General features: G+C 41.0%; 1 protein-coding gene across 1 annotated transcript; it reads left to right on the top strand.

Annotated features, from left to right (window-relative positions):
- Positions 1 to 247: 247 nt before the first annotated feature.
- On the top strand, positions 248 to 27,638 carry gsap (gamma-secretase activating protein; the record flags this gene model as incomplete). The annotated part of the gene is made up of 32 exons (XM_079236349.1): positions 248 to 335; positions 1,264 to 1,334; positions 2,214 to 2,270; positions 2,482 to 2,551; positions 2,869 to 2,916; positions 3,012 to 3,100; positions 3,603 to 3,672; positions 3,881 to 3,930; positions 4,271 to 4,381; positions 4,534 to 4,590; positions 4,705 to 4,751; positions 5,053 to 5,138; positions 5,756 to 5,833; positions 5,965 to 6,051; positions 6,293 to 6,385; positions 6,589 to 6,757; positions 7,195 to 7,285; positions 9,099 to 9,168; positions 11,295 to 11,374; positions 11,593 to 11,673; positions 12,085 to 12,204; positions 12,428 to 12,483; positions 14,140 to 14,171; positions 16,230 to 16,291; positions 18,102 to 18,197; positions 20,690 to 20,760; positions 21,014 to 21,108; positions 21,823 to 21,942; positions 25,258 to 25,319; positions 26,410 to 26,511; positions 27,257 to 27,353; positions 27,538 to 27,638. 32 exons carry the CDS (start codon positions 248 to 250, stop codon positions 27,636 to 27,638), a joined length of 2,607 nt encoding a protein of 868 aa, XP_079092475.1.

Genomic DNA, 27,638 nt, shown 5'->3' with positions numbered 1-27,638 from the left:
GCGGGATAACGTGACATTTCCGCATGTCAATAAAAAATAAAAGTAAATACGTTTCTTTAAACAAGAGGGAGAAGTGGGTAATGCATGAGAATATATGCTTACAGTGCTGCACTGCTTTCAGCCGTACACGTGCCAAAAGTTTCGGTCACATGATGCCGAGCCTGAACAGACACCGTGGCAGCTGCCAGGTGCCGCCCGTCTCTTCTCAAGGAAACGAACTCACTCCGGAGCTGATAAAGGTGTAAACATGCTGAAATTAAAGCCACATTTTGACCTGCAAAGAGATGTGGCGTCTGACCTCTCCAGGAAGGAGGCGTCGGTGTGCAGGGTGGAAGGTGAGGCGTTCAGGGGTCCACGGTCAGCTAGCCGCCTTCTTCAGTGTCAAGTTGTTTTCTAAATATTGTAGTGATTGTATTGCTTTGACTAGTAGGCAGCTAACAATGGTAGCTCAACCTGTCACTGTGTTTTAAATTCGTGTAAATTGTGCGAAAATGCATAATTTGCCATACAGTGTAAATATCTCGGTTAAAATATACCTGCTGTTCTATAGTTTTAACTTCAGAAAGTAGAAAAATCTGAATCACTAAGTAGTTCAATAATATTATGTATGGACCAGCAGATGGCGCTGTGTACTTTTCACATTTCCTTTCTCAATACGTTAAGAAAATGAGTAAATTAAGTAAATATGTCGTCGTGATGTAAAACGTTCCAATGAATGGAGCAATATTTTAAATTGAAAGATTAACTACACAAAAAAAGATGTAAAGACAGAAAAATATAATGTATTTCATGAACATACTGATCTACTATCTGCAGTTGCTCGAATCCAGAACCTACCAGCCGATATTTATTTGGAGAAAGTTTAATATGATTTGAATGGACTACAGATAATTGAATTTTCAGTGTATACAATCTCAGTACCAGTCACTCGTTAACATAAATAAGACGAAAAACACTTCCCACAAACTTCCTCCTGAGTACACAGACACACCATAACAACTGTGTTGAAAGTGATGCATATGACTAGCATTACATTATCATAATGTTAAGTGGCACATAATATACAGATTCCTGCTATATTATTCATCGACACATTTGGGCACTTGTGTAATAATACACTAGTATACAGTGAAGCCCCTCTAAATATTAATTAAGCATAACAGTATGTTCACCATGAGCAGTGGCAGCGATACCATTTTTTATTGAGGGCACACTACGACATGATGAGACGTATGGTTCATAATAATTATGCTGTGTCTGCAGAATACTCTGGAGCAGTGGACACTTGTATCCTAAACATTGAGAGAGATGGCGGAATCCTTTACTCATGGAAGGTAAGTCCAAAATGTTGGCACTGCATATTAAGTATTTCCTATATTGAATGTATTCATTAAGTGAGAGTGATTATTTTAATCCTTATTAATCCACTGCATTTTTCAGTTCACTTCACTCCTTTTTACTGTCATTGTCATGTTGTGCGCATTGTCTTGTCTTTTATTGCATCATTTACTGTGTATGTGTTTGTTTGTCTTGCTACAGTGTAACATCTGAGTAGCTTAGTGTCTGTTACATATAACATTAAATGCGTACTGTCTGCCGACTATTCTGTATCGGCTCTCCCAGTCCTTTATTGAAGTCATAGCGAGTAAGATATTCAAATCCGAGAAGCCATTTACTCCACCATTCATCATCAAATGGACACCACCAAATGAAATTAGAAACAATATTCTTTTAATGCAGATTTCTATGTAATTCTGCTTGACATTTTTCTGAAATCTTGGGGTTCATGCTAGAATTTAAAATAAAGTTATGTGTGTGCTGAACCGTGTTTCTCTGCACAACATGCATTTTTAATGAGAGACCCACCAAAAAGTATGTGGGTTTAGTAGGTTAAAGACTGTGTGCAGCCAGCAGAGAGGAATAATCTCTTGTTTTGGGCAAAGTTCACACCTTCATGCAAGCCTTGGGACTTCTTCCTTCTATTTTACGTCTTCTGAACCCCAAAAAGTGCTGAATCTCCGGTTTGAGGTGAAGCAGGACTATTTAGGAGAATTAGCAAGGTTAGCCGAGGTAATGAAGAGGTCAAGCATGACGTTCCACACACATCAATGTGGTGAAAGACACCTGTGGGAAAGTAGGTTTACCCAGTCTGGACAGATTAGGATTATCCATCTCAGAGTTTGATTGATTTAATGACCTCACTACTCTGGTAGGGAGCAACAGGGACCACCAGGATTGGGAAGTATGACTCCAACACCAAACAGAACAAGGTACAGTGTGTGTGTGTGTGTGTGTGTGTGTGTGTGTGTGTGTGTGTGTGTGTGTGTGTGTGTGTGTGTGTGTGTGTGTGTGTGTGTGTGTGTGTGTGTGTGTGTGTGTCCGTCCCACATCGCCTTCACTTTAGTGCTACAGATTTTGCTTTTCTGCAAGTGTGCATTCGCGCGTGCCTGTTCCCATGTGGCTGTGTATTCTCTCCAACAGCTCCTGTACACATTTGACAAGCAGGTGTGTGTCAGCAGCTGTTCCCTGAACAAAGAGGAGACACTGTTAGGTAAACCTTACAGATAATGAATTACCGGCAAATTCAACAAATATGTCTTCTTGACCCCAAATTAAGGAATTAAGTGAGCGACCGATTTCTGGTCTAATTATCAGTTTCTTTCGAGCAGTACAGTATCCTTATGACATTACTATTATGCAAAGTGGGGATCCGAAATAAGAAGGCAAGGGACACAGTTTGGTGCAAATTATTGACTGTAATGGTGCCAAATCATAGTTAAAGAAGTGGTGATTTAGTGCCGTCTCTGGAAAATATGAATCAAATTAAGTAACTAGACACCTTGACTGTGCTTATTTTTTTCCTCTCAGCGGTCAGCTTGGCACAAAACACCAGAGGAGAGGAGCGCTTCAAACCAAGTAACACCTCTTTCACTCTATTTCATTCACAGACCATGACATCCACCCCTCATGTTGCATTGTTAATCTTTCTTCTCACAATCGTTCTGTCTCAGTATCCAAGTGTCTAACTCTCCTGATTGAGATCCACCCCATCAACAACACTAAAGTCCTCAAGGCAGTAGACTGCAGGGTCAAAGTGCAGGTAGAGTGTGTGTGTGTGTGTGTGTGTGTGTGTGTGTGTGTGTGTGTGTGTGTGTGTGTGTGTGTGTGTGTGTGTGTGTGTGTGTGTGTGTGTCATGCAGCTTTTACTGCAGTCACAAGCTGATGTTGCAATTTTGGTGCATCTGCGCTAACAATGTATGAGTGCCATGGACATTTCATTTTGCAAGCTTGCTGAAAGGGCTCTGACCTGTAGTTTCCATTCCATCTTTTACTCACTTTATCACATTTTATCTTTCTCTTTTCCTCAACTGTCTTTTTTTTTTGTCCATCAACAGAGGAACATTATTTATGTATATTGATCAACTGTGGCTCTAGTCCGTTCTGTTGGTTGCTTGTCATATTGCCAAACCACAAATGTAATTATATGCCAAAAATGTTTCAGGGCTGCATTAAAATATGAGAATTCAGCAAATAGATTTCTCCTTCTAGTAACTGTGAAACACCAGATGCTGACTCATGCTTTTCTGTGGCTGTCCCTATAGTTCCTCAATTCAGAAACTGACAGGAGATCAGTGCTGGAGAGCCACCTGCTGCTGCTGACTGAAGACGGATGTGAGTCTGCGTGCCCTTATGCTAGTCTGCCAGTGTGAGCTATGTTGCTTTAATCTGTAATGAAACAGATCATCAAATTCAGAGACCTATACATAATCTGATTTTCTACATTTTGGAGGAGGAAAAAAAAAGAAAAAATCTGCTTTCCCCGGTGAAAACACAACATTGGATATAGTTGTGTTTATGCATATCCGTCTGTGCTTTTCAGATGTGGATCTCTATCACGTTCTGCTGACAAAACAGGAGGGTTACAGAGTGGTACGTTGGACTCTGCATTCACCACATTGCTCACTTCGGCCAGCTCCCTCTTTGTAGGAAACGTCTGTGGACAGTTTCCACAGTTTAACTATAAATTGCGTTGAAGTTTTTCCGGCTAGCGGGCTCTGTGCGGTTAGAGGTATACATTCTGCACATATCTTGTAATTGATCAGGAAAAGGGTTGGAATGTATTTACATCAGCCAGTGCAAAGGGTATTCATGGTTTTGACCTAATTCTCAAACCATAAACTATACTGTGTCTCGTTTCCTCCAGGGGAGCTTTGCATTAAGAATTCAGTAGGTCTACAAAGCTGAATATCAATGTGTTTGTGTGAACCAGGTGATGGCAAACCCTGAGCGCTTGTCCAAAACGACAGAGAGAATAGTGGAGGACTTCTGCTGGGCCCAGTGGGACGGACACACACAAAGGGTCTACTACGTCACACATAGTTTGACACACATGCAGGCATGTACAGCTGTACTTGTGAGGACAATGCATTCAATTCATTCATAAAAAGACTGTTATATATAGCACACAAGTAACTTACTTTAGACTTGAGTCACACTGAATAACATGAGATCTGGATCATGTCTGTTTCACAGGACAAGTTCTTGATGCGATGTGTTCAGTTTTATCCCAACCATAACTGTGAAACTGTGGTAAGTCATCTCTATGTCTTTTGATTGAATTCATTACTTGTCTTGTGCACATGTTTTCACCATATATTACTATTGTAACATATCATTGTCTTGCTTTATGTTATTGTCCCACAGTTGGAACTTCCATTAGAGTTGCCTGCTAATTTTCTCCACGCAGTCAAGTAAGGCAACAACTACAAGTACAGAATAAATCTAGAAATATATTTTCTCTGCATACTTTATTCTATATTCTGTGTTTCTTTTATATGGTATTGACATGTACCTGCAATCAGTTAAACAGTTAACACTCAAATTAATTCCTGTGCTGTTTAACTATTAATTTGCTGGACACCTTCCTAATGTCTGAGGTTGAAAAGACCCCAAATATTGTGATTCAATTTAGTGTGTGTGTGTGTGTGTGTGTGTGTGTGTGTGTGTGTGTGTGTGTGTGTGTGTGTGTGTGTGTGTGTGTGTGTGTAACAGGTTTGTAAATTTGGGTTTTGACCATTATCACATGGAGAAACCAGAGCAGGAGCCCGTTAGGATGAAAGTGTTCACAAACAGAATAGGTAACACATCCATCTTTGCATGACTCATGTGTTCTCACACATATGTATATTTCCTCACACGCAACAGATGTACATACACTGAAGTTATGGTTACATGACTAATTCTGTATGCTTGTGTGTGTTTTGCATTTCTCTTTGTGAAAACAAGAAAGTAAGTCCCCTCACGACTCAGAAGCTATGTTGCAATCTGCCGCACATAATTCTCAATCTCATTGATGATACGATGATCAAATGATTGTTGGAAGAGTTTTATTCTCAAATTATGTGCTGACCAATGACTATAAGTTTCATATTTGTTTTTGTAATTCGTTCAATTATATTAATATTGCATTATAATATCAGATTGAAAGTCATTTTTAGAATTGTATTTATTCATCAAATTGTTGATTGAATCTTTGATGTCTGTATTAATCCCACATCCCCATTCATGCCCTCTAACTGATTTGATATGCCTTTAAAAATCTATTAATATTAGGTATTAATATGTGAACACATTTTTAATCCAAATGCATCACAACTGATTGAATTTCTGATTGATTCTCATGAATATTGCCATGGATATACGTGAATTATTATCTGTGATTCACATCTTCTCTGTTCCTGTGGTTTGTTTTCAGGAAGCATGTGTGTGTGCTACAGCCAACCTCTTCAGGGCAAACAGGAACTGATCTACACTGTGGTGTTAGTCCACAAAGGTGTGTATGCTATCTAATGCTGTCCTGGCAAAGAATGTATAATACCTCATTTGTATTGCCATCTCCTTTCCTATGTATATTTTTGTCTGGAGCACGAGGTGACGAGTTTGGCTTTTTCTCATTTCCTGCAGACTGCAGCAAGACGTTCAGAGTGTCACTGGGCAACGACCAGTCGCCGCAGAAAGCCACACCGCTCCATCCGCTATTCATCCCGATAGGTCATTGCACACACAAAGAGATGTCAAACAGTCGTGCACACGCCTCAGAATCGTTGTAAATTCCACTCAAGCGTGTGACTGTGTAAGGTTCACTGCCAAACGTGCATCCCTTACCCTTTAGCGGTCAAACCAAACAAATACAAACGAGTGCATGTATCCTCATGCAAATGAATAAAGGTATGTTGTGCAGCCAGCATACCGATATGAAATAGTAGTGATGCTGTGTTGTTTTTGTATGTAGGTTACCACATCCTGGTGTATCTGCAGGGCTATTTCCTCCATTGTATCAACACCAGGCAGCAGGAGATGCTCTGTCACTCCCTGTTTCTCTCAGGTAAAACAAAGCATGTCCAAGCTGAGTGAAGTCTGTGGAGCAGTTTGTTTACCTGCTGACTCAGCTATAGTACATGCTCCTATTTTGTCCTGAAATGTTTAGTTTTTTTTAAAACATAGAACCGGTACAATCACAGAGCTTTAACTGCCATTTGTTCATAGAAATAGTCTTATTCTCTGTCTGTCCCTCTCGACAACCTCAAGGTCTTGACGTGGACTTGGGCCTGCAGTGTCAGTCGGCCAACATCACGGTGTTGCATGCAGAGGAAGAGTCCAGCGTTAGTCTGCTGGACCTGGCTAGCGGGAGGATCTACACTGCTGAGCTAAGCCCCGCCTTCCTGCTGCAGATACTGCGGTCAGATACTCCCTCTAAGTGAGCATATTTCATACATTTTTTTGTGGAAATGAAGGATTTATGTATATTGGGTTGTTATTTAAATCCATAGAGAGCTCCTCTCTGTATTTATATTGAGAGAAGAGGGGAATATAGTTAGGCAGGAAGCAGACAGGTGGAATAAAGTCTTTCTGGAATAAATGGATGAACAGCTTTAGTTTGAAGCACAGCCAGCAGATTGGATTCAACCATCCTGCTCAACAATAATGCATCAGTGACCCCTTGCCTCGATATTTTTTTCTTTTCTTGCATTAACAATATTTCTGTCCCATCCAGTAATTTATTCACTCCGCTTTTAAACAGCACATACGCCAGAGTGATCCGCCTGACTGTTGGTTGTCTCCCTGTGCGTCTGCCTTTGTGTCTCTGTTTTTGTTGGACAAAAGTAAATTTGCTGCATGTGACCTCCGCCCAAGGTGTCCCAGCAGTAAGACTGACCCTCAGCGCCTGGCCGCCCTCCACTGCCTGCTGGTTTACATGGGAAATGACCCGAACCTGGAGCTGAAGGTACAATGAAGGCAGGACAAATGTATTGACATTTTCTGTGTCCAAGTTCGCAGCAGGTAAACTTCTTTTCTTCGCCATTGCGAGTAAAGACGTAACACATCATCTGGACCCACAGAACCTGATCCAGAATTACATTTTTATACAACAAGATGTCATTATTTATTCATAGAACATAAAGTAATTAAAGCATCAGTTTTTATTAATGCAATTAATCTCAAGCTCAATAATATCTCCTTGTTGAAGGGAGAGACTAGATGTGGATGCGAGAGGAAAGAGAAAATTCTCTGACAGAGAATGCATTCATCTCACTTTTAATATAATCTACATGGTTATGTCACTGCAAGGCGCTTTCCCTCAAGGATAATGAACAGCGAAGCGAAAATAAATGGATAAAGGTGGAGGTGAAGGTAGAGATGGCAGCTTTTCAGCACTTCTGTGTGAATTCAGTCGGTGTCAATCTTGAGTTTAAGGTGATCAGATGGAGGGAAGATGCAAAAAGAAAGAGAAGACAGGATGCTGTAATATAACCTGAGAGGAGAGAAGACAAGTGGACAGAGATCAAACGGAGTCCAGCGGAGACAGCGAGGGGCAGATATCGTGTTTGGGCGCTGACCATGACTCAGACTGTATTACTACTCCTAAATTAAGATGTTCCAGCTGCTCTGATAGTTTGTAATACATTATCTTTTGAGGTTAAATGAGTCACCAGCTTCATTAGTGTGGTTCGCACTCAGGAATTGGACACCACACATAACTTTTGCATTCAAGTGGACTCTGTTAATGGGGCCAGCAGCACAAAACGTAGTGGCTTTAATAAAGGTGATTGCTTGTTAATATTTTTCATTTGTTTGTAACTTTAAGAGACTGCTGTGCAAATGAAGTTATTCTACTTCTCCCTTTTCCTTTTTTTTTTCTTCCTCCTCACCCAATTGCTTTACAGCATTGCTTTTTCTGGACTCACACTGACTTTAGAAAAGAGATATTATTTCAAACAGCAGAGAAATGGGCAACATAAAATGACTTTTCACTCTGATGCACTGTGGCTTTGAGATTTGCAGGGATTCTTTGAGAAAATCATTCATTTTTCATGTCTTTCTTTTCTATTATTCTTTGGCATTTTCACCCTTATTTGACAGATGAAAGTGTAGAAAAGGGGGGGAGAGAGAGAGAGGGGTGAGGAACTCAGTTATATGGTATGCGCTGTAACCTCTGGGCTAAGGTAAAGACTATTGTTTAAACAACACTGTTTACTGCTAATCGGCTGCTGCTGTAAGAGCACTATTTTGTATTTCTTCATACCATGAAAAACTTCCTTTTCCAATGTTTGTGGTCATATATTTTGGTATCAACCCACAACTGTGAAATAAGACAACCCGGTCAGTTTTTTGTGGGCCGTCGCCTGATTCAATAAGCCATTCAAATTTGGTTCCCTTTCCTATGACACATGCATGCTCTTTACAATATACTGACCTACATCTGAGTATCTCCAACCACGGCGGAGAACTACATTTTCATTGCAAGCCAATCAGAGGCGACTGGGCTCTTTTTAGGAGGCGGGTTTAAAGAGACAGGCGCTAAAACAGAACGTTGCAGACAGAAGCTGATGACTAAGTATATTCCGACAGACCGTATGAGATAAATTATGTGTTTTTCGAACATCAAAGATATGTAACCATGTTCTAGTTGAAACACTGAGTGAAATGAGCATGATATGTCCCCTTTAAAGGATAGAACATAAACTAAGGATACTGAAACGTGACCATGTCCCAACACAATGACACCCGTCTCCAATGTGTTTCTATCCTGCCTCTAGATCATCGAATGGCTGTGTGGCAACATGAACGCCTTCGAGTCCTTTGATCAGATCCAGGAGTTCATTCTAGGTCAGTGGCAGCTGGAGCACAGGGACGGAAGTCTCCTGTGTTTCACTTCCTCCTCTTGGAGTCTTTGCTCTCTTGCCTTTTTATGTCTCCCTCTGCCCGTGGTTACTAGACTGCTTACATCCGTCTACACAAAACTGGATTCTTTCATCAACTATGTTTGCCTCTTAAAACAGTTTTCTCAGACTTTTGCTAGGCATCCAACGCTGGTCTGGAGACTCTGAATTAGAGACTTTAGAGACTTGTAGCTTGCACAAAACAGTTTGAAAAATAATGGGGCTAAGTCCTAGTAGACACACAGAAAAACATTTGAATGTCCCGCAATGCCTGTCTACAAAATGAATAGGGTGTACTGTTCCATTTTCTTCATTGACGCAAACAGTCATCACCTTGAGAGCAGATGATCACATTGGGTGCTGGAGCACCTTGCCGCAGACATTTGCATATTATTGCTGTAGCTACTTTGACTTGCTCTAAGATACAGAGTTCATATTAATACAGGTGTTACTGCACAGTATACGAAGACAATAACGTTGACCTTATAAATAAAACATGAGTAACCTGTGCTCACTAATATATCATTGTGATTGTGGTGGGACCAGAAGCAGGCCAGCTGAGGCGAGTGGGGCAGTCCCTGAAGAATATAATCAGTTACAACAATATAGAAATAGACATAAGTACTCATACTGAAAGTCGGGACACAAGCCCACAGTTCATCGTTTTAGCCCTGTATAATATTATTATGATATTCCTATAATACTGTATATCTGTAGGGACTTAGAACATATGTGGAGTTAACAGTTGTCACAGTTCTTTTATCTCTTGGAATTCCCAACATTATCTTATCTTATTCTATTCATTCATATATATATATATATATATATATATATATATATATATATATGTATATATATATATATATATATATATATGAAAACAAATATGTTCTAACTACGTAGCTTCTCAGCAGTGAGTTTGGTATTTTCTCATATGATATCAGCATAATAGAACATAAATAGTGACAGTGTGCCCTAAAGCTGGATCGCCACATTCAGCCCGGTGTTGCTGGCTTTTATATGGAGTTTAGAAACAAAAGGTCACGCAAGGCAGTAATCTGCACAATAATCCACCAAAAGACAACAACATGAATATCACTTGAGGACAAAGGAGAGCACACGCCACGGATCTGAATTCATCAATAAACAGGATTTTACTCTGTAAACAAAACTACCATCCTCCCTGTCAACAGCTTCTGAACAACATCAGCAGTATTGCCGGCTTATCCCTTGCGCTAAAATTAGGTGAGCGGTTTTGCAGCCATAAATCCACCATAATAACTGCGGTGTCTTTGTTACAGTCGCTCACAAACAGAGAGACGCACACACAAAGATATATATATATATATATATATTTTTTTTTTTCTTTCTTATCTCTGTGTGTTTGTCAAAGATGTCTGTTTTAACAAAAAGATAGAAAAACGCACACACATTCTCTGAACCGCAGCACAGTATCCCTGCCGGCGCTAATTCAAAACCTCAAACGTACACAGTATTCTGCAATTTATGTAACCTACTCATGCGTGTCAAACTACATGCACTACAAAATTAAGCATATTTGAAAACAAAGGTCAGAGGGCCTCTTCGAAGGGGTACCAGACAGACAACACTGCAGGAACATCCCAATGCCACCAGAATAGAAAGGGACAAGAGAACGGCGTATGCAAAGCTCACAGCACGATCTTAGATCTAAGACCGCGCTGTGGGACGTGCAGACGGGATGAAAGCTGCGATTGGGCGTGCCTTGTTTGCCTTGTAGTTATTCACAGATAATCTTATTGCTATCAATAATCCAAAGCTTCTCGGCCTTTTGGCTAAAATTAAGTATAGTTCAGCAGCGGCCCACTGCTCTTAAATACTTAGGATGGATTAAATGCAGAGATCAAACTTAATGCATACCTGTATGTGGATAACTGTTGAAATAAAGTTTAAGATACGAATTCTGCATAATTGTGATAACTAAAATAAAAGTCTGACTGACTCTCTCTCTCTCACACACACTCTCACACACACACACACACACACACACACACACACACACACACACACACACACACACACACACACACACAGCCTCTTTGTACAGAATAAGCTATGAGAAGTCCCTCTGCCTGGACAAAGTCCTGCCTTACTCCTCTGTACTCGACAAGAAGGTACCACACACACACACACGTACATACTTTTATACATACTATTCAGCATGCATAAATACATAGAAAATACACCATATATGTGGATATGAATGTGAAATCAGGACACAATTGCACACACACACACACACACACACACACACACACACACACACACACACACACACACACACACACACACACACACACACACACTCTAGTCTGTCTTTTGTGTGTTCTAGGAGATACTAGCGTGTCTGTTGGAGGTCCCTGGTGTGTTGTGCACCAATGAGCTGCATATTGAATCTGTGTTCAAAGGCAAGGTAACAACATACATTTTTAAACACATGTATCACATTAAAACTATTTTTAAGTTATTATCGAGCTTTGAGAGTCTGATTGTCTACTCTGTTCCAGTTCATAAAACTTGCAGGTTGGTGATTAAATGGAGACGATGTGTGTTTGTCACATGACATGTTATAAATACACTGACGCACGTATGATGCAATGTTGGGAAATGAATGCAGCTGACTTCATTCAGACGTTTCAAAAAGACATTTATATGTTAAACAGTGTGATTTCATTATACTGTGTCTACTTGCATGCAATTCACACACAGTTTTCCTCAATTGCATTTTAGAAATGTTCTTGCTGTGTCACTGTGGTGTGTGTGTGTGTGTGTGTGTGTGTGTGTGTGTGTGTGTGTGTGCGTGCATCTGTGTCTGTGTCTGCAGGCCAGAAGTCTCCAGGGTTTCTGGTCAGAGCTGCAGTGGAACACAGAGAGGACAAAATATCTGGATGCTGTTCCATCCAGATACAGAACCTCACACATACAAGCTGACTGGGAGAAACTGGTGAGTGTGTGTTTTGTGTGTGTGTCAAAAAAAAAAATCCTTATAAATTAAAACACATTTAAATGACCATGCTGGAAGTTAAATTGATTGGTAATTGTTTCAACATGCATATTGTTGTGAAGGATCAGAGAATGCATGTGTTTTTTCTCTGCATAGCTGTGGGTCTTTGCTAAACGATGCGAGCATGCTTTCAGCTCTCCCGTGATGGTGTTGCTTGTTACAGAAGTCCGAGAGCAGACCATCCAGCCACAGGAATAACTTGGAGGAGAACACAAAGAAGTAGGTGTGCCATTCCCCGGAGCGTTGTTAAGAAAAGCACATCGCTACAGACGCAGAGAGGAACGCGTGATTGAGCCTCTGCAGGGTGTTTTCTCCAAACCGGGTTTGGAAAAGTATTCAATTTGTGCACTTAAAGAAAAAAACGACAGCTGCTATAAAATTGCTGCTCAAGTTCAGCTATCCACATTACAAAGATTTTCCCATGAGAGGTAGAAAATACACTGAGCTGTAGCCATCCTTTTATTATTGTCAGTTAACCCCATAATAAGATTGAAACCATCAATGCTTTACTCTGCTACTCAGCACACTGGTTACTACTGAAGATTTAGATCTTTAAACATGGGTTTGATTTATAACAGATGGGCACTGTAGTTTTTAGCCAATCTTACTCATACATGGAATTAGTTGGGGACTATTTTACAGCTGTGGATTAATATACATTTGCTGCTCTAGAGAGTATTTATAGCAGCAGGGCGGTGAATGTGGGATTTATTTAAAATTCAGTGGCCATGTTCATCATAATGAAGGAACATATCTCTTGGTGCAACAGTGTTTGTTTTAATAGATATTTTTTGACAACAGTGAAGCTCTATGGCACGGAGGAATAAGACACATCAAGATATGACTATAGAGACACTGTGTTGTAGAATCAATTCATTATTGGTTTTGGGCTTTTCATGGCATTTATCTGTTAAATAACAAAAATACAGAATGTCAACATCATTACCCTTTAACTATGCTGATTAAATTATGAAGTTGTGCCCGGGTCAGTTACGTTTGGAAGCATAATCAATAAGTTAAAGAACAATAAAGATGTGAAATAAGATTAAAAGTATTTTTGTGTCTATACTTTTGATACATTAAAACCTCAAAAAACGATCAGATTATTTGATGCATCCGGTCTGGATCCTAAATTCAATAAATTCCCTAATTTTCCTTCCTCTTTGGCTGCCTTGATAGATGTGCTTTTCTTCGCCAGGCCGAGTGAATATAAATGTGCAGCAGGGGTTCAGTTTCTTTAACCCAAGTCGGTGTAAAAACAGACTACAGAGAACAAAAATGTCTGATCTCTGTCCGCTCACCATGTAAATGTCACAGCGTAATTACGTGAGCTCTTGCTTCTGCTGCTGATGCTTTGCCCTATTTAAAATGGACATTCTTACCACTTCTGGTTGTAACTATCTGCACAGACTCCTCAAACTTTAAGAGTACACGAAACCCAGTGCTCTGCCGTATTATCCACAGGAATGACCTGTTTAAACCCTGTTAACAGGCTACTCTTTGACTGAACTATCGCTTTTCATTTGAAATACCTTAGAAATAAGAGTACAACTGGAGCCCCTCAACGGCTTATTATCAAGTGACTTGATGAAATACCTGCCTTGAATTAAATATAACTCTGTCCTGTTTGTACTAGGGATCAAACCAAAAGCCTTTTTGCTTCATAATTAGCCCCTCTTCCTCTAGGACAAAATCCAGCACCTGCAGACAAACTTTGTGCTTTTATAGTTTGTATATATATATATATATATTTGCTGCAGACTGCAGCAGTGAAGCATTCTAGTGCCTCGGCTTACAGTGTGAAAAGTAAGACTCTTATTATAATGCTAGCTTGAGGGATTGTTTTCACACAAAGCTTTTCTTCTTATTTTGTAGAGTTCTATCAATGGTGGACACCTGGTGTCTTGGTAAGACGGCTTGAACACACACACACACACTCTTAAACATAAATCTATAGATGCAGCGCACACACACACACACACACACACACACACACACACACACACACACACACACACAAACACTGCAGGGAGTGTGAATGTCATAAATAACAACAAAACCTTGGCTTATAATGGAGCTTAAAATTGTGTGCGAGTGTGTTTGGGTTTGTGTGTTCTTCTGAGGTTGCATTCTTCATGCCCACTGGAGAATTCAACTAAACAGAAGCACCACACTAATTTATCTTGGAGGGAGGTTGAGGAAGAAAAAAAGGTCCAGGGGAGAAGTGGGAGAAGTGAGAGTGTGAAAGGAAGAGTTGAAGAATGCTTCAATTATATAAAGGTGCGGATTTATTTACCTCCCCCTCTCGCCCTTCTGCTCTTTCGGCCTGGCTCTGTCCACAACACGGGACCTTCCCTCGCCTCAGTTAATTCACACAGATGATCTCATGCACTCAGAGCCTCCCTCGGAAAAACACACGCTCTCTTCATCACTTTTACAATCCATGCAAGGCATTTTTTTTCATTCTTCTATTAACAATTACTACAAAGACCTGGCATACCAGAAAGTCCTATAGGCATGTTATATTTATATTGTTTACATCACAAAAAAAGTGCGTGCAAGTCTAGGGATCACCAAAGTTATTGCTTTTCATCTGGAGGGGAACATGAACGTCGGTTCCATACTTCATGGCGATCCATCCAATAGTCCAAACTAAAAAACGTCAACCTCAAGTTGGCACTGAAGGAGGAGTCACAGGAGGTCAAAGTCGGATATAAATCACCCGCAAACCACCAATGCCTGTTCCAATTGTTGTACCAATCCGTCCAATAGATGTTGAGCTATTTCACCGGATAAGTTAAGCAATCTTTACCTCCTGGTGGCGCTAGATGAAAGGTCAGAGGATCACCTGAGTCCTTAGGATTCAACCTCTGAGCTCCATTGATATCTGCACCAAATTTCACAGCAGTCTATCCCAAAGTTGTTGGACCAAAGTGGTGGACTGACATCCCTAGAGCCATGCTGCTAGTCACAATGTCCAAAAGCCCAAAGTGACAACTGCAAATGGCTAAGTATGATGTGAGCAAAATCAAAAGAGATCTCATTGACAAGAATATCAAATAGAGATAATCAGCTAATTCTCATATTCTAATTTGCTGGAACTAGCATATAGCATTTGACTTAGAACATTAATCAACAACAAATTTGATAATGTATTTTTTGATCTAGTAATTCATTATTCAACAATGCTTCAAGTTTGATGAATGATACCGCCTCGTAACGGAGAGGACACATGGTTAATAGGTGTGTGTGTGCGTGTGCGTCCGCCGGCGTGAAAAGCTCAGAATAAGAACACCTGCCAATTGTCTTAAGATATCTCAATTCTAAACAGTTGATAACTTTGAACTTCTGACAGGCATACATCAAATCAAGTGCAATTTATATTTGTAACTTATTACACTGTAACATCAAAACGCCAGCTTCTTGCATGTCTGTGAAAGTGATCAAAAGATGGTGTGTGTGTGTGTGTGTGTGTGTGTGTGTGTGTGTGTGTGTGTGTGTGTGTGTGTGTGTGTGTGTGTGTGTGTGTGTGTGTGTGTGTGCGAGTGTGCAATAATTCATCTAAAGTCACTCAGCTGGAGCATGGTTCACTTTTGTGTGTCTGATATAAAACACACACACACACACACACACACACACACACACACACACACACACACACACACACACACACACACATAGGACACAGCAGGATTGCAGCCATAACCTCCAGGCGTCTGAATGTATTTTTAAAGCGAACAGTCATCCAGAACAGTCCATTAATGTCTTTATTAAGGCCATACATAACAAGTCAGAGTCTGGGTTTCATCCATTCCTACTAATGGCTTTTTAAAAATAATGTTACTGCACTGCCACACTTGAGGTTACCTGTAGTGTTCAGTCTGGCGTGGCTGCAGCATCAAAGGTTTCTTCAAACGTCTCTTTTATGTGCAAGTTCCCGCTATTGCCTTGTCGCTCTCCTCCAGATAAGAAGATGGTGCCCCTTTTCCAGGAGGAGGACCATCAACAGAGGGCGCTCATTGGCCTGGTGAGAGACGGAGAAGCTGACACCTATCAGTGGCTACGACACACACACACACACACACACACACACACACACACACACACACACACACACACACACACACACACACACACACACACACACACACACACGCTGCTAAAAGTAGCTTGAGCTAGAGGCTTAGTTTCTATAAAGGGAAAATCAAGATGCATGGCAATTGTATACTTCCACATTTTTAAGGGAAGGCTCTTTCTTTTTCCAACGTGACAGTGACCTTATGCACAAAGGCAGGTGGATAAATAAATACATTTCTTTATCTTGAGTTTGATGTGGAGAGCTTGACTGGCCTGCCCTGACCTCACCATCCAAATCTTTGATAAATTGGAACTCTTGATGGACGAACAAACTCAAGACGATTGTGTGGCTACAGAGTTGGTAGTATGAGGGTTGGAAATACCGTGAGTTGACATGGAAGCATTCAATTAATTGAATTTGGGTTCAATTACCCCCAAATAGCGTCTTTTTCCGTGTTATTAAGGTCACGTCGGATGTATCTAAACTTTCAGAAAAACGTGGTCCCCGTATACTGTATACATACAATCAGCTTTGCCTTCACATACCTATGGCCGTAATGCAGTACCAGAATCCTCTGGTTGGAAGTAAGGAAGCCATTCAAAAGATTCTAAAAAGGCTTTCAGTCGTAACTTGCCTGCTTTTGAAATGCTGTCAGCCAAATCAATCATTCCATAAAAGGACCAGTCATTCATTCAGTCATGACAAAACAAGCAGATATTTCTAAAGCAAGAATCCCCGAAAAAAGACTGTGGTTAACATCCTACCACTCAAAATCAAAAAGCAGTAGCAGAATAGAAAATAATGAACCACTCATTGTTGCTTTTGATAGCCCGCCGACTTTGACGTCCTTTTTTTTCGAGGTTTGCTTAATTGTGTAGCGTGTGTCTTTTTCCTCTCCGCTGACACTCACTGTAGTAGATGAGGCCAAGTGAAAAAAGTAAAGTAAAGTGCTTCATTGGTGAAATCCTCTGTAGATGCATTGAGCATCCCAGAGCGTTGACATACAACAGTTCACCGGCCCCTGGAGGGGAATTCTTCCTCTAACATGTGTTGATATATAGACCACTAAAGATCCACGGTGAAACGATGACAGCCGATCCTTTCCCACCATAGTCATCTTTTAGGTGAGACTCCAGTTACGCTTCAGATGAGTCAACGCTTTAAAAAAGGGGCATCTTAAGGTCCGTGTCCTGCTTTTTCTTCTCCTTTTTTTACTGTACGCTGTTTGATGGACATTTTCATATCCTCCATTTTTCCCTGTGCTCAGCAGAGTTTTTAAAGAGCAGATAGCTTCAATTTAATGGAGTTCAGGCAAGATGCTAGCAGTCCCTCAGCTATTCTTAGAATGACCCAGTCCTCCTGCCTTTCTCTCCTTATTCCCTCCATTACTTCATCCATCATTCTTTTACCCCTTCCTCTCTTTCCTCTTCTTCGCTGTCACTCAGTCTTTCTCCTCCCCATTCCATTTCCCTCCCTGAAGGATATCAGGTCATTCTGTCAACTGTCTTTAGACTCATCTTCTGTACTCCACCTCTCACATCCACAGGTCTCCTCTCTTCCCTCCTTTCCTCCTTTCTAAGTCCACGGTTAAATCAATTTTGCAACTTTGTAGTCAAGGGAAAAGTCGAGCTGCACTCAATTTGACCCTGCTGAGTGCACAGCAAAGTATTCTCTAAACACGCAAACACAACATTTACTCAAGGCTACATACACGCACACACACACACAGAAAATAATCAGTGTGTTTTTAACATTGCAGACGGTTGACAAGCTCCGAGAGCATCTCAACAGACACCTGCCTCGGATGGGGAAGAAGAAGATCGACTCGCTGGTTGTCAGCTACGTAGCCAAACTGGTTGGTATACACCGCGTGTGTTGCACAGATAAAGGGAGGTCCAGGAGCCGCACATACTCCCGCGAACCCTTTCTTATTTAGAGGTACATCGTTCTTCGAGTTATGTTTATTTAATGTTCGCCCTTACTCTTTTTCGGCAAGGTTAAGTGCCACTCACAGCGAGGACCGCTCAGTGGAAAAGGCAGCGAGTTCTCCACTTAAGTTAAATGGTTTGACAGATGGATGTGTGCTCTTCAGATTAGAGAGGGTTTCTGGAAGCCATCAGGTCGCCGCTTCGGTCCTCTAAAATAAACAGTTCTCTGGTTGAGACATGTATCCTCAACCACTCAGGGACTTTTTGTGGGGATGTGGGAAACGCAATGTTTATCCCACATATTTATGCATACGAGTGTCACTGTAGGTGGGATCTGCATAACCGAGTGGAAAGATGTTACCGCTCTCCATCTCAGTACCCTATAGAGGTACTTGGTTCTGTAAAGTCAGTCTTTAGTATTCCTGGGAAGTAAATCCCTTCACAGCGAGGAGCCGCTGAAAGCAGACATAGAGCACATATCAACACAAAAGTATTAAATCAGGCCAAGGGTAAGGCTGGAATTGAATAGAAAGCAGGAAGCACCACGTTTTGGGACTTTATGGAATTGCAAATGACAGAGTAACAAAGACAAAACAAATCCTGCCTGCTCTCAGCTGGATGGGTCGGTGGCTCCGCGCCGTACGCCGGGCTTATGAGTTTCTACCTGCGCCGTCAGACTCCAAATGAAAGTAATAGAAAAGGGCATGTCTGTAATCATTTTGGCATCGCCCTGCATCCTGGCCAACGTGGTTATTATTGAATTTATTCAGAGGAGCGAAAATGAAAAAGTTTCTCATCCGGGGAGCAGGGTTTATTAAAACACACACACACTAAAGGACCCATAAGAAACATCCTTCAGGGACGTTTTAGTTCAAGAACAGTCGAGTAACTCAACAGACGGGTGATGTGCTTACACATCAAGCTGACTCATGCTTTAAAAACTCAGGGAGGTACATTTTCAAAGAGGGCTGACTTTCCCTCCACAAATAAAGAACATCTACCTCTTGTCGGTGCTTATTGAGACTAATGGCTGCGTTGACACAGGGGAGAAGTTGGGGGTGAAATGGATTACAGCTTTTAAGAACAAGGGAACTTCTGCTATGATAGATTGCGGCTCCGCAGCACATTATTGTCATAGATATTTATTTCTCTTTCCTGTTGCTACAGACAACTGAGATACATTCCTTTTTTATAACGTAGCCAATGTCAGAGCAAAGAACAACCCGCCAATAGCTGAATATGATTACTATTCAGGAATACATATTAAAATAAATTGAATTGATTTAAATAGGTTGCAATATTCACAATTATACAGAACAAAGTTATTCTATACCCACGGTTATTCAACTTTTTCTCAGCAGGGGAGTCACATTGTCTTTGTTTGGCCGAGGCTCATTAAGACAAATCGCTGATTACAGATTTTATTCTCATAGAACGTCACACTGGGGATAGTGTGCATGAGTCTGTGGCTTTAAATCACTTGTTTAACTTTTGTTTTCAGCACAAAAACATCTCTGCTACATATTTGTTTCCTTTTTACTTGTTTTTATCTTCAGGGCTCTGGATTACATCAGCAACGAGCACACGAGATGTTAGTTGGAGAAGAAGGAATGAATAATTTATTTCGCTTGAAAGTCGCAAACAATGAATATCTGATAACAGAAAGTTTGAGTGTGCATCCAACACTCATTTTATACTGTTAACCAAAGAGTGGAACAACTGCTTGCTGATTAAGAGCATTACTTTCTTCATCTGTATTGATAGAGACGGTTATTTATTTGGGAATCCAAATACAGACAACATGAAAAATTGTGCATCGAAAATGAGCTAATTAGACAAACACGGCATTGTAATAAACTTAATGAAGGATGCTAAATATGTGCAGGAGAAGAACAACAACAACAGGGAAGCTGATCATGATTTTCGTCTTTGACACCTCTTTTTAATTTTGGGCATGTTCGTTACATAAGTGAAGCTAATTGGATTTCCCTGAGGTCAGTGGAGGACACCGGTGGAGGGTTTCCCACCGGTGTGCAGGATGTGGAGGAGGCAGATCGTCTTCCTGTTATTCGGCACGTGTGTGCTCCAGCACGCAGCGGGCATGTTTCAAATGAGTCAAGTGCATTCAGATGATCCTGAATGCTGAAAGACGTGTTGCGAAATGATGTGGAAGTGTGCGAAAGGTGTGATTGCATCTGGACCCACCGCTCGGTTTTCAGTGGAAATTAATATGGGAAGTAGGAACAAATGAAAAGAGGAAGCGAGGATGACGATCATCGAACAAGTGTGCATTTCCATGAAGAGAACGTCGTCGTAGCAGACAAGCATCTCCTTCTCAGAAGCACTAACGTGTCTGTGTCTGTGTCTGTGTGTGTGTGTGTGTGTGTGTGTGTGTGTGTGTGTGTGTGTGTGTACTTAGCTGGAGCTCATCAGACACATGCTGGAGTCCGTCTGGCTGAAGTACAAACTGGGCCCTCGTGTTTTGTGCTTGTGAGTAGCCCTCCCTCGTCAGTGTGTGTCTCCTTTAAAGTTTCTGACTTAATGTAATGGTATGTATAAAGCACTGTGTGTGTGTGTGTGTGTGCGCACACATGTATTCGTCTTCACGCATGTGCGCTCCAGACACTCCATCCCGCCCCACTGTGTGTGTCCACATGAGCAAACTGTTGATTACCCTTCTTCACGTGTGCGCTCACATTACATAACATTCCTGTCCGAATTCTCCTGTGTGTGTTTGTTCCAGAACGCAACGGGGCAGTCCAGCCGAGTGGTCTGTGCTTCACTTCATGTTTCGGATCCTGGAAGCCACGAGGGGTCTCTGCCTGCCCCTCCCTCCAGGTACCACACATACAAACGCACTCACACACTAACTTTTAGTTATGTTTTAATCCAGTCCATCTCTGTCTCAGAATAACAATGTGTGTTTGCACTGAGGGACAACAGACCTGCTCTCTTCAGCATTAATGTAACCAAAAATATGTTAAACATTAGCATAGCGCAGACATGGGCAAAGCAGAGTGTGAATACATTTTCAATAATTTGAATTAATTTCCCAGTATTTGCCATATAAACCCCCATGTTACACACTTCCATGACTTTAGTTACTCATGAGGAGCAGTTTGCAGGTTAGAATCCTTGTCTGCCAACATGCCCTGGAGCAAGGCAGCACACCCTTGACACTGAGGCTGCAGGTGTTAATGGCTGTAAATTGGGTGCGAAGCTGTAAAACAGCAGGCAAACTGAGTCTGTGTCCCTTTTAGTGAAGTTATTCACTGAGGTCGGAGGTGTTTTTAACCATGCTAACAACACAGCTCTTTGTCCAATACCTGCTAAACATCTTCCTAAGCATTGTCAATGTGGACATGCTAGCATGCTGACGACAGCATGAAGCTCAAAGCACCGCTGTTTCTAAATGCAGCCTCACAGAGCCGCGAGCATGGCTGTGGTGTAGTTTTACTCTTTTGCTTCCTTTGTTGTTTTCAGAAACATCAAAAAGTTTCTCCTTCTTCTTTCTCTTCATCTGCCCCACTGTTCTCCCTCTTGTCTCTCCAGGCTATCACACCCTGTTAGCGGTGTTTGCTGTGCGTTGCCTCCCTCATCACAGCTTCCTTCAGTACATTGATCACGGCTTCCTGCAGCTCACGGAGACCTTTGTGTCTCGACTCATGACAGGTACGTACACACACAGCTACATTTTTGCATATGTGAGAAGTTTTCTAAGGAAAAGTCAATCATTTCATCCTCCCCCTCTTCAGTCCAGACTAAAATATCTCAACATCCATTGGTTGGATTGCTATACAATTTTGTACAGACATGTATGTTCCTCTCAGGTCAAGATTTCAATTTGTCCACAAAAAAACTAAATCAAATAATCATTTGTTTAAATGTTTTCTGACATGCTGTAATAATGAAAAAAAAAAAATAAAAAATAAAAATATATATATATATATATATATATATATATATATATATATATATATATGCTTTTGAATCAATATCGTAAAAGATATGACAGAAAATAACACAAAAACGTGTTTGTGCTTAAGTTAATAAATGCAGACCGAATCACTCATTAAATCAGAAGGTATGGACTGTATTCAGTATTTCCCAGCCTATCATTATTTTACCATCAATGTCTATCAAACCACATTATTGTGGCGACATTTAAAACATGAAATCATTCATAAAGCAGGGACCTTTTTAGAGGTTGTCGTTAAGGGGCATGAGGCTCTTTCTCTTTGTGTTGCTTTCTCTTCTGTAACAACGAGAAGCAAAGAAATACAGGAACGGATTCAGACAGTGAAAAAAAACAAAAACATTCCACAAACGTCAGCATCTTACTAAAATGAAGCAGTTGGTCTGATGCTGTGAAAAGTGCAGCCACACACAGTCGAAGAACGACAGGGAAACAGCCAACAGCCAGAAAGACGGCGATTATTCGAATGAAAAGTTGATTAACTCTGGGCTGTTTTTTGGGTTTGTTTTACCCCTCTATCAAGTAGCAGGTAGAAGAATAACACGATTAGATGATTGAGAACTATAAATGAGATAGAATGCTTTGAGCTTCGGCTTGATTCGTTGACTCTTGCAGGAATGAGGGCCGGTCCACTCGTCCTCGGTCTTCACTTCTATCAGTAAAAACACAGCTGGCAGAGCCGACAGGGCTCCAAGCATCCACACGGTGAACAATGGAAGACGCTGCCCCACTTGTTGGGGTGAAGGGCCTGGGAAATGACATGGACATTTTAACTTTGATTTTTGCATTTGCACGTTAGAAGTGGAACTGAAAGAAAAAGTTGTGCATCATCTGCAAACCAGCTTTGAGGCTAGACGATTTATAGTCCTATTCACTTTCATCTCAAACTTGCAAAATTTGTTTTTATTTTTCGTAACTGGTAAACTTGTTTATTCATTATTTTTGAGCTTCTCAGCATTCAGTAATATTTTCAGCATTACCAAATGTGGCTGATACATTACTGCACCTGTTATGAGTTACACAAAAACCCCAAACCGACAGGACAAAACGTGTGTCGAACAGATGTGAAAAGCTCTAATAGGGAGCCTCTAATATTTTGTTAAAACTCCATTTATTTTAATCTTTTAATATTTAATCTTAATATGTTAATTTCATTTCAGTTCAGTTTTTAGCATTGAGTTTTGTCTTGCAGTGTATTTTTTTCCTTTTTTAACATCTGCTGAAGAACCAGCTCGCAAGCTATTTGGTAGCATGTGTAGCCTCATTAAGCTTAAGAAGGATTAATTAATTCAGAATGAGTTATCAGGGCCAGGAATCATCACCACTGATTTGTAAAGGGACATTATGCAAGTTGTTGCTTGTTTTATTTTAAAATGTCTTGTTATTCATTTGTGTTTGCTACTGAAGGAGGATGAAGTCATGACCACTGAACCTGTAGAAGCAGGTCCACAGAGCTGTAGAGCACGTTGGCAGCTGCCTTCACAAGTTATTATGATGTGTTAACGTTTACCAGACTGACTCATGAAATAGGCAAGACGCGTCCTCTCTTCTTTGCATACTTTAGTCAATGTTTGTGCAGAGAGGTCAGTGGTTAATGTTAGTTACCATGGGGATTCAGTGCCGTCCTCAAAAACATTGACTCTGTTTATTTTATATGTCTGAGTGTGTATTGTTTCAAGGCTGAACATTGGCACTGAGCTCGGGTCCAAATGGTTTTAAACTTCAAAGTGAGAGACTTTGAAACATCCTTTGGGCTCATGCATCACTTCTTCCAAGGAATTGATCAAATAAGTATATATCCATTTCTAACAAGAGTTCTGCTATTTTATCCTGGACAGTTGGCTGGGCAGATGTGCACGTTCTGCCTCATTACAAACACACACACACCTCATCTAGAATTTCACAATCTTACCAGTCTTACTTTGCTTGGTCCTTTCAAAACTGCTGGTCCAGATCTCTGATAACAGTTTTTGCAATTTATGTATAGCATAAAAATCAGAATCAGAAAAATGTATTGCCACGTATGTTTTCACATACAAAGAATTTGTCATGGTGGGTGGTGCATACATTAAACATTAAACAGTGCAATAAATAGAAGCATGTTAAATTTACAATGAAATTATTAATATGAAATAAAGTGCACAGACAAATAGATAACAGTACTTCAAACATGCTAAAACTAAAAACTAGATAAAAAGGTCAACCTGATGAGAAAAGATCATTTTGGGAATATGAATGTCTGTACAAAGCTTTATGGTAATCCATTCATAAATTGTTGAAATGTTTCAGTCTGGACCAACATGGTGGCTGACCAACAGAACGGCATTGCCCTCTAATAACCTGCCAGTGGAGGAGTTCAGGTCATTCTAGGGCAAAAAGATAATCAGGTGCAGCGGCTGAAGTAATAGTGCCAATCAGTTGCACTGTATGGTGAAGAAAGTTTCAGAAAAAAAGATGAATTATCTGGCAAAAACTCCTAATTCATCATCTGCTCGCCTTGAGAAGTCAGTTTCTGTGTTGTTGTTGTTTTGCTTCTCATATGCTGGGTCAAAGGATGTCAGAGGCTCTCTGCTCTTTTTGAAGGGATGGATCTCACTGCAACACAAAACTATACATGTTGTAAAATGTCTTAGAGGCAAGATAAGAAAGTGTTGCTGACTGTCTTTCCTGGGGGATCATTTGTGAAGCTTTGATTGCCAAAACAGTTTTCTATAAAAATGGAAATTTCCCTCTAATTCTTTTTTATTCTTGGAAATCAACATGGGAAAAAGATTTATAGTCGTTACAGCAATCTTGGCTTTTGTTGATTGTATTTGCATTTATTTTACATGAAGTTTCTCCAGATAAAGGAAATAGAAACCCTTTTAATCCGATATTTAATTTGAAAGGATTTTGAGCAAATTATTTAGATCTACAAGTATAGAGAGAATGTACTGCACCATTTGTCCTCTTCTGTGAGATTTGTCTTCAGAAAAGTAATGTCCTCTTTTCGCCTCTGTCTTTGTGTTTAGATTTGGACAACAGTGATGACAACGAGAGACTGAAGTTCAGTATACTCAAGAGATTCCCTGAGGTACTTCTGTGTGAGTGTGTGAGTGTGCGTGTGAGTGAGTGTGTGTGTGTGTGTGTGTCCAACATGAGTTTTTTATGCAGGTCCAGGAGTAGTTTAGAGGAGCCTGCCATCCGAATGATATGTTGAGTGGACAAACTTGGAGGACAGGGCTGAGAAGTAGCAGTTCGGGGCTGGAGGGACTTTCTCAAAGTGCGAGGCTATTGTAATCCCATCTATTAGTTAGGGGGATAGTTTTGATCCTCTTTTCTCGGATGGTTCGCTCCCCAAACGTCCCATTCTGGTCCAATTAGGAGTTTTGTAGTTATTTTGGGTCTCATCTCCCTGAAGCCCCCCTCAAGCCAATCACAAAGCACACGTGTAACCGGCTGGTGTGTGTGAGTTGGGGATGGGCAATGTAGGCAGTTACCACTGAGTCTGTGAGTCCCTAACCCTTGTGTAACTTCCTTGTGTTCCCGTGTGGACAGAGTATATTTCCTCTGGTGTTAGGGGTGTGCGCGTGTGTGTGTGTGTGTTTGTGTGTGTGTGTGTGTGTGTGTTCCGTCCGCATTGTGGTCAGAGGAATGTCGAATGTTTAGCGTCTCAGTTCTGTTTCCTGCCCGTCAGACCTTTGCTGGGTGAGTTTGGCAGGCAGGAGAGATTTAGCAAATACAACACACACACTCACTCGCACCCGCACTCTCACACACACACACTCCGGTAAACCTTATATTGTACTTCACACTTCTGCAGTAACAAATAGACAAGAGACACACCTGCTCTTTGTCAGTTCAGACTTATAGCCTTGTGTTTATATCAAGGTGTTTGAAATCCCATCTCATCTCAATCTTATTGTCAGTCACATCTGTAGTCTCTGTTTGCTTAGGTGTTATTTATTACTGTGATGTGCATCGCTCAACACTGGAAAATGTGATTTCTCTGGAATCCCTCATTAGCAATCAACTCCTCAATAAATGGAAAATTTAGAAAAGGACAGATGTTCACTTCGCTTCAGGGATTATTGCTTCTCATGACAACATGAGCTACATGTCTGAAATGTAAACTCTAGTGTGTGTGTGTGTGTGTGTGTGTGTGTGTGTGTGTGCACGTGTAGCCTATGGAGCAGAGGATCTACCATATGTGGGACCATCCTGTCAGCTCAGCTTCGATCTCCAGAGATTACACCAGGACGCTGCTGGAGAAACACACCAGCAAGGTAACGCTGTGTGTCACACATGCTGTAGAGAGGGACGCACACACTAAAAACACCGCTGACTAGCAAACACAACATTTGCTAATTAGCAATAAACACAAAGTACAGTTGAGGCTTGTGGGAATGGCATTAGTTGCACAGGTTATTGATCATAAACCCTAGTATTGGATGAGCTAAAAATGCCAATGACAATTTGATGGATCCAGCTCCTCAAATGTAAGGCTGTTTTACATCTTTGTAAATTCAAACTGTTTGGATATTAAACTGTTGGTCGGACAAGTTGAGCTTTTTGAAGTAATCCCCTTGGGCTCTGGAAACTTGTGATGTGCTATTATCACAAGTTCTGACAAAGAATATCCTTGCAGCCCTTAAAACTGTTAACTCCAGAAAAAGCGTTTATTTCTGTAATGTTAGAGAAAAAAAAAAGTCCTCTTTGGCATTCTTTATCACACGTGTTTAAACAGTGACCCCAGCTGTACAGCCAACCCATCATCCATCCACTTCACGATGCTATTGGCTGCTTTCAGTCAGCTAATTGCCCAGCGGAGCCAGTGGCATTTTTGTGCAATGACAGATAAGAATTTATGGCTGCCTAAAAAGTTAAACTCCAGCCAACTTCATGCAGAAGAGAAACACAAGTGAGTTAAGGGGACTAGTTTGGGGATTTGCTGCAGATTTATCTTGACTGTGTGCATCCTTGAAAACTGCAGAGTCCACAGTTGTGTTTTTGTTTTGTCTTCCTCCTCAGGGATTTGCGTTCGCCAGCAGAGACAAGCCAGGCTTCAGACCGGAGTTTCTGCCCCTTACCTACTTGGCAAAAATACTCTCTGATATAGAGGAACAAGGTAGTGTATGTGTGAGTGTGGGTCTGTACCCGGCCTGCTCTAGATACATTTTGGAGGCCTTTGGAGGATTACGACAGAATGTGTGCGTTTATGTGCGTGCTTTGGAAGGAAGGAAGTGTGCGGTTGTGTTGTATCCTCTATAAGAAGCGGGATCTCTCTCTATCTCCTCTTTCCTGTGTTGCAGCTCTGAACCCTTTCGAGGAACAGGAGAACGTGGACGCCAGGTTCGTGGAGGAGACGGCTCTCAAACAGACGCTAATACTGCTGGGCTTTGAAAAGAAATGA

This window comes from Taurulus bubalis (genome assembly GCF_910589615.1).
Source record: "Taurulus bubalis genome assembly, chromosome: 20".
Taxonomy (NCBI): Eukaryota; Metazoa; Chordata; class Actinopteri; order Perciformes; family Cottidae; genus Taurulus; species Taurulus bubalis.
Note: the sequence above shows the minus strand (reverse complement) of the source record. Positions and strands in the feature narration are given on the sequence as shown.